This window comes from Eutrigla gurnardus (genome assembly GCF_963514095.1).
Source record: "Eutrigla gurnardus genome assembly, chromosome: 9".
NCBI lineage: Eukaryota > Metazoa > Chordata > Actinopteri > Perciformes > Triglidae > Eutrigla > Eutrigla gurnardus.
The window spans coordinates 15473430-15486737 of NC_139923.1; the positions used below are offsets into that span (position 1 = coordinate 15473430).

Here is a 13308-nt window from a genome sequence, read left to right on the forward strand (position 1 = left end):
AAAAAAAAAAAAAAAAAAAAAAAAAAGGAAAGGCAGCGGCGGTTTGCACGTCCTGGAGCTTCCAGTCAGTCAACCCTCTGCGTCAACGTTACTTGTAGCTTCAAGTCAACTGCAACCACAACAGTTGTTTAGCTTTGCATGTGCCTCCGGGGTAAAGTTAGCCGCTAAAGGAGACACATCTATCCGCCTGTGTGGTGCGCAGACAGAGTGGAGCAGTTGACGTTGCCTCCCCTTGTGTGTGTTTTTAAGAAGATTGAAGATGGCGACCAGCTCGGAGCGCAGTCCTCCTCCGTTCCCCGACTCCGAGGACCAAGATGTGCTGGACTCTGAAGACGTCGGCGGCCGAGACAGTGATGAAGACGACGACGGGGACGACCTCTTCATGAGCGCAGTATGTCTGAACGGACTTAACGTTGAATTCACGCTAAGCTAAGCTGCCTCTGGTATTTGGCTAACTAACATTAACTGCCAAAAGACTAACCTAGTTAGCTAACGTCAGCGAAGAAAGCTAACGAGGCGCTTTTCGCAAAAGTTTTAGAATGCTGTTGATAAACATTTAGCTTGTTTTCTCGTTGAGGAAACCGTAAGAAAACGACGTTGACATAATCAACTGTCATGTCGTGTTTACTGTAACTTAAATTATCAAAGCAGTGCGGCGGTTTGAGGCAGACAATCCTACTTCTATTACAAGTTTTTGCTTTAAAACAGCTTGTGGTGATCTTTGACAGTGTTGCAATTTGCAAACGCCCATTTTGGTATTGATTTCTTCCTGAAAAGTTGCATTGTGGAGAGCTGGCTGGCTGTGATTTGGTCAGCTCGATTGGGAAACCAGATGGGCCGAATTCATCAAATAAACGCCCCTGTGTGTGTTTCCGTGCAGAAAATCGTTCACACTCCGGTTAATTTGCACTAAAATCTTTAGATATCCTCTTCAAAATGTTGAGTGTGCAGACTTTTATGTCATGCATATAAAGCAGTTAGTAGTCGAACGTTAGCAGTATGCAGAGAATAAGATGTGTGTCGCCTGTTTGTGATAGTTGACAACATCTTGGATCCTCTTTTACATATTAAATTGTTTAAAATTCACTGTCCTTTTGAATGATGAATTAAAAAGCTGGCTCGGGCAACCTCCTGTCATGTGAGTGAGCTGTGGTCACATGGTCAGAACCCGGATGTTTTCCCGCAGTCAAAGTTCAGAGGAAAGATTGGAAAGTTGCTGGCGTCGATTTTTTTTTTTTTTTTAAGTAACACTGCTGCATGGAAAACATTACTCAGCAAGTTGTGAATGTTACGTTTAACAGAGCCTGTAGCTGAGGTCATGTATGGTGATGGAGCAGGCAGTGGTCATTTGTCATTTCAGAGTGGCCTCATTTATAAAAGGGACGTGATTATCAGCTCATTGATGTGTTCTCTGACCTTTAGTAGATGTTTGCTTTTGTTAAGGAATTACTCATAGTGTGTATGTGATAACTAGCAGCAACAAGCAAACATCTCTTTATAAATGTTTTAGGAAAGCAGGATTTGTCGCAGGACACTTCCTCTAGTAAACTGACTACTTAGTGTATGCATTGTATTCTTGAAAAAGTATTAGTGAATAAGTCTTAGTGAAAAAGTTGTTCTGTTGAGTGCTTCGAAGTGTTATCTGGGGGCTCAGCTCACAATCAAGTTGACCAATAACATGCAATTTACTACAAAAGCAAACATCAGGATGTTCACTCATAAATCTAGTATCTAGTATAGCGTACACTAAAACCAACACATTTCTTAAAACCTGTTTGATTTATCTATTTTTTTACATAATTAATCTGAAAATAATTTACAGATAATTGTTAGTTGCATATTGCATTTTTTTTTTTTTACCCCTTTCACCTCCTCTCCAGAGCAACCCTCTCCCGACCAAAATGGACACCACACTGCCCCCTGCCAGCCAGCCCAGTGATGTTTTAATGAAGCCTCCCAGTGACATCATGGATGATCCCTTAATCGAGCCCATCAGCAGCCAAACAGAAGACAAACCAACGAGTGAAGTCATGAGCGAACCCTCAGATGATTTTGTCGACCTAACAGACAACATAACCGACTCTCCTGATGACGCAGTTGAAAGTGCCATCGAAGATGTAGCAAAAGACACAACTGAAATCCCTTTAGATGGACCCTCAGATGATTTTGTTGACATATTTGGAAGTGAAACTGAAGCACCGCAAGAGGAAGTTATGGTAGCAGATGTTACTATTGCAGCAGCAACAGATGAGATTGAAGTGACCAGTGGTTTTACGGACCCACCTGGTGATGGGGAAAGAGGAAGTGATGATGAACAGCAAGCAAAAGAAGCTTCAACTGATTCAATAATCGACCTCAGTGATGATTTGCCAGCCAGTGACACACAACAGCCACCAACTGCCAGTGACACGTTTTTTGACCCTCTGGTTGACCTTCTTAGTGATGTCCCACCTGCTGCTGATGTCAAAGTACCAAGCCGGGCAACAGTCGATCTGTTCGAAAGTGAGGGAAGCGACTTGTTCACAGAACCACGGCAGACTAAATCTGCCAAGCAGCCACAGAAAAACCTCTTTGGTGAAACTGATGAGGATCTGTTTGGCGAGCCGCTGGATGCCACCTCAAAGAAAACTGTCAGCAAGGAGCAGAAGGCCAAACATGTCACAACCAAAGCTGCTAGTGACGTTAGCAACATAGGTGGGCCTCTGCAAGACAGTAACCCTGCAGAACCTGATGACATCTTCACCGAGGAAGCCGTCACTACAGTGCCCAGCATTAAAAAGACCAGCGCTGTCAACTCCAAGACTAATGGAGTCCACTCTGAAGAGGAGACAGACATATTTGCTGGTGAGTCCACAATTTAAAAAAAAATATATTATTTTGAAACATTATCATGAATTTAGATTTAATGTTCTAAGAGCTGCATTAGTGACAAAAAGAGTGTTTGCATCAAGCTCAAAGCGGGTCATTGAGACTCTTGATTGTCTATCTTTTTATTTCAGTATGATATGATTTTTTTCTTATTTATGACTTTGAACAGTTACATTCAAAGTCAGGTGTGCAACAGATGACTTCACTCTGGCCTGAAAATATTTAGTTTCAATAAACAATTTCTTGTGAGTAGAAATATAGCCAGAACTACAATTTTAAAAACACCAGATGGTGATATTATAGCACTTCCGTGTGTTCTTTGCTTTCCACTGTTTATTTTCTTTTTTCTACCATTATTGGATTGTGGACAGTAGTAAGCTTACAGGAAATGAGGGGAGACAGACGGAGAATGACTTGCAACACTGGTTCATTGCCAAACTCAAACCAGAGATTGATGCATGTCATCGTCTTATGACACGACACATCGTTTGTTTGTATTCTTAAAAGAATTTAGCATTGCAATAAATATGTGTCATTGCCAGATTCACAATGGACAGTTTCAAATCTATGCAGCAGAACTTGCGATATGGTGTTTTTTCTTCCTTGTCAAAACCTGGTGCATACATTACCCACAATGCAACTTGCCTGCTGACAGTTCAGTCAGAGGTTGTTATGGTGCGTTATGCTAGTAGTATATACTAAGCTTGTAGTCTTCTGACCAAACTGACATTACTTTACTGCAATCTATCAATTATTCTTTTTACATATGCAGTGGTACCGTCCAACACTGTACAAGTGGGGGAGTTCCCCTTGTACTGCCCAATAAATTAGGCACTTGTGACTTCAGTTTACAAGCTCTGGTGTGTCTGAGCATGTAATGACCTCAGTCTTGTTTGTTTTTTTTTCACCGCTAACAGAAGCCACAGTGGAGCTTTCTCTCGACAGTCCGCGGGACGAGAGAAAGAAAGATGCGGCGGCCAAACCATCTGCATCCGCCTCCTCCCTGTCAGCAGCTGCCAGCCTGACCAAGCCGCAGTCTGCTGCCCTGGAGGAGGTACACAAACATACTTATTACTATTTTTTATAAAAAAAATTCTAGTACTAGCATTTTACCAGAACTAACAGTTGACATTAGAAATGTTTTGTGACTGGCAGTGTTTCACTTTCTATCCAATATGTATTTCAGTTGGAAGAGGAGGAAGAAGAAGAGCAGGAAGACACATTTGAGATTGTTGTCTCTGTCAAAGACCCTGAAAAAATAGGTGAGGCTTATTATATGTCTTCTGTTTTAATCTGTCTTATTATGTTTTAGTGCACTAAAGTCAATAATTGGTTTGTTCACTGTAAGCAACAATCAAGCAGAAGTTATTCCGAGGTGCTTGACTCCTTTTTCAAACTTGTGGAAAGACAAAGGATAAGAAAGGAAACTAGTGATCATCAAGGAAACCCATGTGCAGCTTGTGTAATTGTCAGTTTTTGTATCGGTTTGTATTTTATTGCACTGACTTTCATCCTTTTCTTTCAGGGGACGGAATGAATGCCTACATGGCCTACAAAGTAACCACACAGGTAAATAACTACTCGATGTGCAACGTATCACTTGACCAGGAGTTGGTTGTCTTTAATTCACAGGATGTTAGCCCAGTTACTCATCAGATGTGTGGTAACAGTGTGTCAAGAGAGGATATATTGTCTGGCGAATTGCAGAAGAAGCGCCCAAGCACTGTTCTTGAAAGGAAATCCTAGATTGTGTAAGATGTTTATGGTAATATTTCATTTTTTTCACTCCAGACTACACTGTCCATGTTCCGCAACAAGACATTTACAGTGAGGCGACGCTTCAGCGACTTCCTCGGCCTCTACGAGAAACTTTCTGAAAAACATGGACCAAACGGATTCATCGTGCCTCCACCACCGGAGAAGAGCATCCTGGGTAGCCTAACTTTGCTTGACTGTTTCCTCTGATACTGTAACCTCAGCTCCATCAGCTATATTGAGGTATGCCATCTTGTACAGGTATGACGAAGGTGAAGGTGGGAAAGGAAGATTCGTCATCTGCAGACTTTGTTGAGAGAAGAAGAGCCGCTTTGGAGAGGTAACAAAGAAGGGATGAAATTAAAGCTGCTTTATGACAATTCAGTTAGAAAAATCAGTGAACTTAGCAGTTATGATGTTGCCATGCTTATAGAAAGCAGGAAAGTGAGGTCTTTTCTTTTGTTTCCGCATTCCATAGGTATCTCCAGAGGGTGGTAAATCACCCGTCACTTCTTCAAGATCCTGATGTCAGAGAGTTCCTGGAGAGAGAGGAAGTAAGTTGGGCTGTGTGCCTTTTTAGAAAACACACATCTATTTAGTTTTATGCCTGAGCCTCCTTAAAGGAATGTTCCCCCAACAAAACAAAACCATATATCAATTATATTATATCAATTACTCACTCCATGTTACTTTGAATTCTTGACGAAAAAAAGGTCTTGATTAATTTAAGTAAATGGGGGTCTGCATTTAACTAAAACTATATCAAAACATTAGTTCACAAACTCACACAATTCTTGTAATATAATCCAAGTCTTATTTATTATAATAATAATAATAATAATAATAATAATAATAATAATAATAATATTATTTATTTGTTTCATACTCAATACTTCCCAAGCACGTGCATCTTTGCTTAAACCTAATTATTTAAAATACTTCAGACTCATCCATGCAAAGATGCATGTGTAGTGAGCATTGTAAATTAGACTTGTATTATACTGCATGGGTTGTGGGAGTTTGTAAACGGATGTTTGGTTTTATTTTTGCTGTTGTTAAACACGGCCACCATTTACTTCAATTCATCAAGCCATTTCTCTGATTTTTTTTATTCTGGAGGCATGTGAGAAAAACGTTTCTTTTTCAAGATTTGAGGAGAGGAATGGTTTTACAAATGGTAATTTAGTGGGTGAGCTATTCTTTTTAACAGCATAAGACCTTATGCACAACAAAAAATAATTCTGATAAAATACTCTTTATTACATCTGGAAATTTGTGTTCAAGTTGAGCAACACTTTCAGAGGAATTATTGCTTATTGTCATTGATCCTCTTTGTGAATCTGAAGTTTTAGTGCATTTCCTTAGTGCAGTCTGGTGATAGCTATGCTGTAATGTGTGTGTCTTCAGTTGCCCAGAGCTGTGAGCACCCAGGCTCTAAGTGGCGCCGGCTTCCTGAAGATGATTAACAAAGCAACAGATGCCGTCAGTAAAATGACCATCAAGATGAACGAGTCCGATGTGGTGAGTTCAGATTTCAAATACTGCTGCATCAGGGCTTCTTGAGAATGAATGCGCCCAGTTAAAGGCAGGTAAAGGCTGTGGCAGGTTAAATTGGCACTGAGAAAAAAAATGTTTTCATTTGTGTTATTCCATTATGACAATATTTACGATGAACGCATTATTTTGTAAACTGATCTGGTTTTTATTTAACCTTTTGTTTTTAGTGCTATCTTTAGTGCAAGATAACATTTTTACAGTATATTTAATAGATATAGATATATTTTTATATACATATATATATATATATATATATATATATATATATTAAAGAACGAGCAGGCAGTCATGTTGATCAAAGACCAGTTTTTCAAGAGTTGTTAAAAAGAATCTGAACTATGACACTGATTCCCTTTGGTTCTGAGCATACACTGAACGTATTCAAATATTTGAGCTAAATGCATGTACAAGAAGATAAGTGCATTGAACTGATTTCAAGTGCGTTTTCAACTTGTTTAACACTTTTCTCTGAAAGCACCAAAGAGTCATCATTAGCATACATTTAGGATCAGGGTTCTTGTTTAAATCAAGACTGTCTGGAATAGTATTTTAATTAAATTGTATTTCTTTGACTCATTTGCATCCTTAAACTTAATTATTTCACCCTAGTTGCCAAAAAAACAAAAATGGTAACCTATTGAAGTTCAATCATCATACAAATATAATTAATGATAACATTTGAGCTATTATTGAAATGTTTTAAAAAAAAAAAAAGTACATTGTTGACCCCATTATCACAGTTGTGGTGTTGAGGTTTTGTAATGTCAAAGAGCTCATGATTCCACTAACTCTAAGTGTGTGTTGCTGCAGTGGTTTGAGGAGAAGCTGCAGGAGGTAGAGTCTGCAGACCAGCAGTTCAGGAAGCTCCATGCACTGGTCGAATCTCTGGTCATCCACAGGAAAGGTTAGTCACCTCTGTTGAATTATTAAATTTAATTCAGTCAATGTCGTAAACTGATTATTTATTTGTCTGATTTTGTGAAAGGGATTAGGATAATTTTGACTCAAAGATAATGGTGACATTCATTAATGAGACCAGGTTTTGCCGTCATATCCTTCATCATAATGGTATGGCAATATTTGAGAGGGTTACCAAGTTTGTTCATCAGTTGGCTGTTGATGCTTTTAGTGTTTTTGCACAAATCTACAGTCTTTATGGATATATTTATGATAACTCTTTACCAATGGGTTCCCTTTTTACACAAAGCCATACCCAGGACATAGTTTCCCCAGCTGATCACTTATTTGCTGTATTTGGTGTTTCTATGAACATGGTGGACTTTTTCATTAATATGTGGCTCTCTCCTACGCCCCAGAGCTGTCATTAAACACAGCCAGCTTCGCCAAAAGCACGGCCATGCTGGGCAGCGCAGAGGACAACACCGCTCTTTCCCGAGCTCTCTCTCAGCTGGCAGAGGTGGAGGACAAGATGGAGCAGTTACACCAGGAACAAGCTGCTAACGACACCTTCAGCTTTGCCGAACTCATCGCAGATTACATCCGCCTGCTTGGAGCTGTGAGGGTACGAAGAAAATCGATAGTTTGAATTTAAAAATAACCCAAAATGTTTAAGTTACATAATCCCTTTCACTTTTCCAAGGTTAGGAGGTAACTTGAGGCCTATTTATTTGACATACAGTGACTCCAACCTCAAAAACAGCCTTTCCATCTGTCATTGTACCTTACTATCTTAAGTAGTGATGTCAAGTCTGCCAAGAAGTTATGTTGAATCCTCGTAAGGAGAACCTTTCCTACAAATACAAATACAAATTCCACTTAGATCATCATCTTTGAACAGTTTTAAACCTTAGCCAGAGGGTACATGGCTATAGTGGCTATAGTGGATAACCAAATATAAAGATGAAATGACCCTCTGCCTGTCTGTGACCTGCAGGGGTCGTTTGATCACCGGATGAAGTCGTGGCAGCGTTGGCAGGATGCTCAGGCCGCGCTGCAGAAGAAGAGGGAGACTGAGGCCAAACTGCTGTGGGCCAACAAGCCTGACAAACTGCAGCTGGCTAAAGAGGAGATCGCTGAGGTACAAACCACACAGACAAGTTTGTTGTCAAATAATTAGTCACTTGAAAAGCCTACATATTGTTCATCAGAAACGAGGATCAAATGGAGTTGAATTTGATTTTGAATCGCCATAAATTATTTTCTACTAACTTGCTCATTGTCAGGACCCAGCAAATACATTTCAATTATCCATTATTATTATTAATTGATGATCTGGAGCAACATAATTCTATTTTATTATTATTATCTATTTATAAAAGTAAAAAAATATATATACTTTTATTAAATGAGGTCAACAACAGTCATGAGCTTTATATTTTAAGATTTTTTTTATCTTCTATTTTTATCAAATAAATTGTATAGAGGCTAAATTACAGCAGGACTATCAAAAACAAAAAGGTTTAAAAGTTAGAAGAGAGATACATATTCACAGCAAGTCAATTTTGCGATACTAAGTCTAAATTTTGACTTTTAAAGTAAAGTTTCTGAGACATTAAATCCAAATTTTGAAATGCGAATCAAAACATTCACCTGTGATTTACTTTCTTAGTAAGAAATATGAAATGCTGCAATACAGCGTTAACTTATAATTCTGACTTGGACACTCAATTTTAACATGATTTTATTATGTTCAACATTTCATACGTTAATGACATGAATATGCTTCTAAAAGACTCTGAACTTTTCCTCTTCTCTTAACAGTGGGAGGCCAAGGTGACGCAGTATGAGAGAGACTTTGAAAGAGTTTCTGCTACTGTGCGCAAGGAAGTCATCCGCTTTGATGTACTGATGTTTATCTTTGTTACTTTCACATCGGTTACTAGAATGTAGAAAATGTTATTTATTACTGATTATTACTGTTTTTTTATTATATCACACAGAAAGAAAAAGCCAGAAGCTGCAAAAAAGAGATAATTAACTACTTGGAGTGTCTGCTTCACTCTCAACAACAGGTAGGTGTCAAACAAGAATATTTAACACGTAAATAATGAAATATTATATATCCTAATCAGAATTACATTTAAATTCAAATGATTTTTATTTAGCTTTTCTTTTACATGATAGGAAAAGGAAATAATAGGGCATGTATGTTTAATAAAGTAGTACATTTAAAAACAAAAAATCCAAACCTGTATGGAGCTAGAACAGTCTCATAATTCATAAATGCACACAGAAATTCATAAATGCACAAAAAAGATTTACAAATGTATTTGGGGATTTGTATATACATGTGACTCAAAACACAAATACATTTTCAATGCACACACAAATATGTTTCATTTCATATGTAAGTAAAAAATATTCACATATAAAAAACAAGATTCATAAACATATTTCCAATGCACACACAAATCTAAAAAAAAATCACAAATACATGAATGTTAAAGTATTTGCAATCTTCATCAAATACGCATTTGGGGCTTGTTACATTCATATATGAACTGTTGGACCTGTATTTACAAAGTGCTTTTAATTTGTAAACCTCCCTGCATTTGTGTGTGAAACTTTTGAGACTCCCCTGACGTGACTCTGATCCACAAATGCGTTTTTTCTAAGAGGAGGTTGTCTGTAGCCAATCAGATGTCTCCCTCCTTTACAGCCAATCACGTGAGTGTCTCCCCCAAAAGTCTAAAACACAACTCCGCCCGCACCGGTTCATCTTCCCCAGAATGAGGGAATAAATTACTTCCATAAAATGCTTCTTTATAAAAGAAAAATAGATATTTATATAACTGTACACCTAATCTATACAGCATAAAGACAGGGAGCACAGGAAGAAGGGAAATTATCTCCAGAAATAAGGTAGATTCTGGCTCTAGCACCCATATCCCTCCAACGCAACGCACTCACGTGATTGGCTGTAAAGGAGGGAGACATCTGATTGGCTACAGACAACCTCCTCTTAGAAAAAACGCATTTGTGGATCAGAGTCACGTCAGGGGAGTCTCAAAAGTTTCACACACAAATGCAGGGAGGTTTACAAATTAAAAGCACTTTGTAAATACAGGTCCAACAGTTCATATATGAATGTAACAAGCCCCAAATGCGTATTTGATGAAGATTGCAAATACTTTAACGTTCATGTATTTGTGATTTTTTTTTAGATTTGTGTGTGCATTGGAAATATGTTTATGAATCTTGTTTTTTATATGTGAATATTTTTTACTTACATATGAAATGAAACATATTTGTGTGTGCATTGAAAATGTATTTGTGTTTTGAGTCACATGTATATACAAATCCCCAAATACATTTGTAAATCTTTTTTGTGCATTTATGAATTTCTGTGTGCATTTATGAATTATGAGACTGTTCTAGCTCCATAAACCTGGTGATATTAAAGTTTTGATTACGTAAAACTGAGAATTCATTTCAGATGTGTGGAATTTTTCCTTGATGTTGTTAATTGTTTTTTCGTCGACTATTAACCATTTCTTGTGTGTTAATTATGAATGAAACTGACACTGTTTTCTCTCTTCTTTTCTTTCTGCAGCTCATAAAGTACTGGGATGCTTTCTTACCAGAAGCAAAAGCAATTGCCTAATCCTCGAGCACCAGCCTTTTGGACAACAAAACAGGCTGCCTTTTTCTTATACACTTTACCTCTTGCCTTTAAACCAAGGAAAATGCGCGCATTGTAAAGGGAGATACAATCAACCTGTTTTTTTAATCACCTTTCACATATAGCTCTGTACTCTATTGTATTAATAATTGTATATTTTCATTTAACCTTCCACAAATATTTTCTTAATAGATTAAAAGAGTTTGCATATACAAAGATATGGACACACAGATAGAGAAAACAGATGAATGATTCCCTTAAATTCCACAAGAGAAGGGAAATGAACAGAGTCCGTTGTTCTCAGGATTTTCTCCCTCGTGTGATCAGGCGCTATTTCACATCAGCAGTGGTTAATTGTTTACAGCTTGGCTGCTCTCCAATCAAATATTTCTGGGGACCCAGACGAACAAAGTGGCCAAGAGTCTCACTCTATTTCTTCTTAAAGACTCAAAGGGATAAAATGACAGTTAAATAAGAATTATTAGCACTTCCACCAGGTGGATAAAGTACTAAAGTACCAGCCATGTTTTTTTTGTTTTGTTATTCTTTCAGATTTCTAATACTATTGATGCTGAGGGGAGGGGCTCGGGGTATTTCGAGGCATTAGATGAGCAGTGTCTACGGCTGTGGTCAATGGTTGCATCATAGGTCAAGCTTGTGAGTTTAATATTTTAGATATGATTTCAATCATCCTGCAAACTTTACTCTTATAACCACACGTCTGTGCCTTTTTTAAGTCAGAATGGTGTTTTTGGTGTAGTCCAGTTTGGGAGAACGTTGTATACCTTTGTGGGCAGTGCAGACGCAGCCATAACGATACGACTGTCGATACTGTGGTTTAAAGAACAATACTGGTGTTTTCATGTTTAAGCCCATTTACTACAAATTCAGTGTTTTTCTCCTCTATATTCTTGCGTATACCGCTGGAATGTAGTTCATTCAAAAAGGAAAAAAAAACGTTCCCTACAGCCTGCCGTATGAAAACCAGCCTGCATAAACTTTAAACATATAATCCTCACAGTGAGCATCAGGTTGGAGTCTGTTTTTTGTCAAAGTTGCGTCATTAATGTGGTAATGCAGTACAGTAAGTGTCAGTTGAAACTTTTTTGCATTTCCAAGCAACAGTGACTAACTGGATTTCAAGACTGCAAGTAGATTTCCATGCTGTAGTGAAATGAATGGAAAGCAAAGGCTGCCTGGATTAGTGGGCTTCTGAGTCCTACTTTTTCATATTGTTAGCAGTAATATGAGGGCTGCAAATAATAACAACTAAACTTGGTGGTGAAGAAGAAGAAGAATGCTAGATAATAATCATGGATGCAACAATGTAGATTTCAAAGGATTAAAAGAAAACGGTTCTGCAAAAGTTTTACAAGGAAGGAAATGCATTCTACACATTTGTTAGCTCTGCAGTATAAGATACTCTAATGCACTTGATGAGAAAATGTAAACTATACTTCGTTAACGACATGAAACTCAAAAGAAGCAACACCTGAGGAAGTGAAACCAGCGAACAGTGGGAGTTTTTGCATGATTAAACACAATGAATTACCAGAAATTGTTGGTGAATGTCAGCACTTAATAATACTGTGTGATTTCTAGTAAATGGGCAACAACATGCAAAGAAAGACTATCGATGCTGACTCGGAGACAGAAGATTATGGTCAAATATTAAACGTACTGATGTCATAATGAACCTAATGCTTTCCTGAAGCCTCAGTCTGCAGTTTGACAAGTTGAGTTTTAACATCAAACAGTATCAAACCCGTCATGCATGGCTGCCATCTTTTGAATACAGCTTTAATTTCACATTTCCATTCCTAAATTAAAGCTGCGTAGTGACGAGCTACATAGCATCCTTTGTTGCCATCTCTTAACTTTCAGTCATTTCTTTGCACATTCTTATCGACAATTTGATGTACACTTGTTTTGAACTGTTAAACAGCACTCAAATAAAACTGGTTAGGGTGGCCTCTTACTGTATGTCATCACTTGTGCAGAGCAATGTCAGCACTGTCATAAAAAGAATATTTTAAACGAATCAATAAAAGTTGCACTGTTTACACTTGGAAATTTCATAAAGGTCTGAATTCAGTGTCTCATTTCTCTTCAGTCGTTTCTTTAGCCTCACATTAAGGACTTATAAATGTGGCATTATTAGAATAGCAATGTCATTTGTCAGAAAAAAAGGTATTGTGTAGTATGTTGTGAAAAAACAAAGTAATTGTATGTCAGAAAAAGTCATAACAGTGTCATCTTTTGAGGGTATTGAGACATAATAAATCTGTTATTGGTGCAGAAGGCTAAAGATATTTCATGATCAATCTTGGAGATATCCTAACCGGAATGTTTAAGGCTGTCATAGTATATACCATAAAAGGTTCTAGGATAGTATGTTGTTATAACTAACAAAATATCAATGTATGGTATTTCTAGATGGATGTAAAAAAAAGAAAAGAAAAAATGCCAACCAAATGTCATAGAATTGTGTCATGAAAAAGCAATGGTATAGTATGTAATTTAAAAGGTATCACAAATTTGCAGTA

The 13308-nt window shown here is 37.6% G+C and overlaps 1 protein-coding gene across 1 annotated transcript; it reads left to right on the forward strand.

Annotated features, from left to right (window-relative positions):
* Window positions 1-83: 83 nt before the first annotated feature.
* snx1a (sorting nexin 1a) lies at window positions 84-12732 on the forward strand. The gene is made up of 15 exons (XM_084017756.1): window positions 84-391; window positions 1881-2844; window positions 3786-3922; window positions 4055-4130; window positions 4394-4437; window positions 4660-4801; window positions 4885-4963; window positions 5102-5177; window positions 6031-6144; window positions 6991-7084; window positions 7497-7702; window positions 8075-8218; window positions 8902-8982; window positions 9081-9152; window positions 10694-12732. The coding sequence occupies exons 1-15, from the start codon at window positions 260-262 to the stop codon at window positions 10742-10744; spliced, it is 2412 nt and encodes an 803-aa protein (XP_083873882.1). The 5' UTR covers window positions 84-259; the 3' UTR covers window positions 10745-12732.
* Window positions 12733-13308: the final 576 nt, after the last annotated feature.